A 2,114-nucleotide genomic window follows, 5' to 3' on the forward strand; every position below is an offset into this window, starting at 1 on the left:
GCCCATTCCAGATTTTGGCAACCCTTACTGTGAAGTTCTTCCTGATATCTAAGCTAAATCTGCTGTCAGTTTGTGGCCATTGTTCCTAATTAACCCAAGGGGTGTCCTGGTAAACAGAGCATCTCCTATTCCTTGCTGTCCCCCCCGATGAATTCTCTTGTGGAGGCTGAAGAGATCCAGGGCCCTCAATCTCTCCTCATAGGGCTTTGCCTGCAGGCCTCTATACAAGTGGCCCTCTTCTGAACCCTCCTGAGGTTGTCCACCTCCCTCTTCATGGGCAACTGGTGCCTCCCAAGTCTGGGGGTGGGCACCAGATTGCCCAGGGGGGAGGGAGCTGCTGATCGCTGACCGGGGGGAGGAAGTGTGGTTAATTTTACCGATCACTTCATCACATTGATAACTCCTGTTCATCTTGGAGTCAACAGTGACTCCAAAATCCCTTTCGGAAGCTATGCTGCTGAGAAGGTCCTCCGCCAGCCTCTAAGCATGTTGTTGACTCCTTCTCCCTAGGTGCAGCACACTGCATTTGTCCTTCTTGAACTGCATCCTATTCTGTTCCGCCCACTGTTCCAACCTGTCCAGATCTGCCTGGATTCATTCCCTACCCTCTGGTGTCTTAACTTTGCCCCATAATTTAGTATCATCTGTGAATATGTTGCAACTAAATCTCTCATTTTTGTGGTTTAGATCAGCGGTTCCCAGACTCTGACAGATTGCACACCACTAAGACAGTGAGTATTAAGGCTGATTGGCTAAATACTCAGAAACAAAATCCACCATTTGGGATACTGCAAACTGGTATGTTAAAGCTAAGGCTAAAAAGTGGGAGAGAACAAAAACAGCCTCAGAATCCTTCTGTAGCTTGGCAGTCTGTTATCCTATGCTGGATGGAGAAAGAACTGGTATAAGCACCATTTTTTTTCAGCTTCATATAGGTAACATATTTATTGAAAATCTGCTCCACCAACAATGGTGAAATTATGACCAAAAAATTACAAAACATCATGGTAATTGGCTTTATAAAAATAAACAGAAGGACTATGTCTCGCTGATTTGTACCTGTTTCCCTCAAATATACCAATTTCACTTTACACTCTCCTCCTTTAACAATGTAAATTTTGCTCTTCATCATAATACAGTATTAGAAAATTGCATTCCGTCCAGAAAAAATGGTTTTTGCTTCCAAATAGCAGAGGTCCTTAAAGTAACATTTCCCTCCCCAACAATAAATATAGAAAATAGCCTCTAAAGAAATAAATTTTAGTTTGGTCAGTTAAAAAAAAAAAAAGGAAAAGAAAAAGAAAAAGGTCCTTCTTCCCTCTTGGGATATGTAGTGACTAAGCATTTTAAACAGTGTTCAAGTCTTTGGTGAGTTCAGCTGCTTAAAATCAGTTTTATATACATATGATAAAATTAGTTCCTTTTTTTAAAAAACAAAAAAATATGAGATGATGTCATAGGTGAATCATCAGTACAAATCACCATATCTGATGGATCTTTATTAGGAGCAACCACCTATCCAGTATAGCAATTAGTAAGGGAAGATCATCTTTGGCAAATGTGGTCTATCAAACTGAAGGCGTCTTTGGTGGATGAACCTGTTGCATAAGCTGTGGTCGCTTGACTCTCGGTTTCCGCCTCTTTGGCCTGCTCTTAGCTTTGTTGATCTGCACCACAAAGAATGCCAAAACCACCATGGCACCAAGAAACGCAAAGACAGGTATAGTCTGTCCCACATCCTGGTTATAGCGGCCAGGCATTATACCTGTAGAAGGGAGTGGGAGGAGAAACAATTAGCAACTGTACTTGTTTCAGTACAATGTTTGCATTCTATCCATCTACAGTTAGTACAGTAACTGTTCTAAATTTAGCAATTTAATGAGACCAATTAATCAGAAAACATTTGAAAAGGGAAAATATTAATGCAGAACAATTAGTGGCATAGTAAAGAGAGATTTCATCTTGACTTTGTTTTGAAAAAAGAAGAGTGCTCAATACATAGCAGCTGTGTTTTCTTGTTAGGGAAAACAAGATTAAAAAAAAAAAAAAAAAAACCTAACCAGGAACACATTTTAAAATTTAAGCCATACATTAACAGCAAATATTGATCCAGT

The 2,114-nt window shown here is 40.2% G+C and overlaps 1 protein-coding gene across 2 annotated transcripts in view; it reads right to left on the bottom strand.

Moving 5' to 3' along the window:
• Positions 1-923: 923 nt before the first annotated feature.
• Positions 924-2,114, bottom strand: part of MBTPS1 (membrane bound transcription factor peptidase, site 1) — a 58,414-nt gene continuing 57,223 nt past the window's right edge. The window contains exon 23 of one of the 2 annotated variants that reach the window (XM_019505754.1): positions 924-1,765. In XM_019505754.1, the coding sequence (XP_019361299.1) occupies positions 1,569-1,765 (197 nt within the window). In that variant the 3' untranslated portion in view covers positions 924-1,568. The remainder of the gene's footprint in view (positions 1,766-2,114) is intronic. The other variant, XM_019505755.1, reaches the window with a different exon arrangement.

This window comes from Gavialis gangeticus, unplaced genomic scaffold (genome assembly GCF_001723915.1).
Source record: "Gavialis gangeticus isolate Ggan-Ray unplaced genomic scaffold, GavGan_comp1, whole genome shotgun sequence".
Classification (NCBI taxonomy): Eukaryota; Metazoa; Chordata; order Crocodylia; family Gavialidae; genus Gavialis; species Gavialis gangeticus.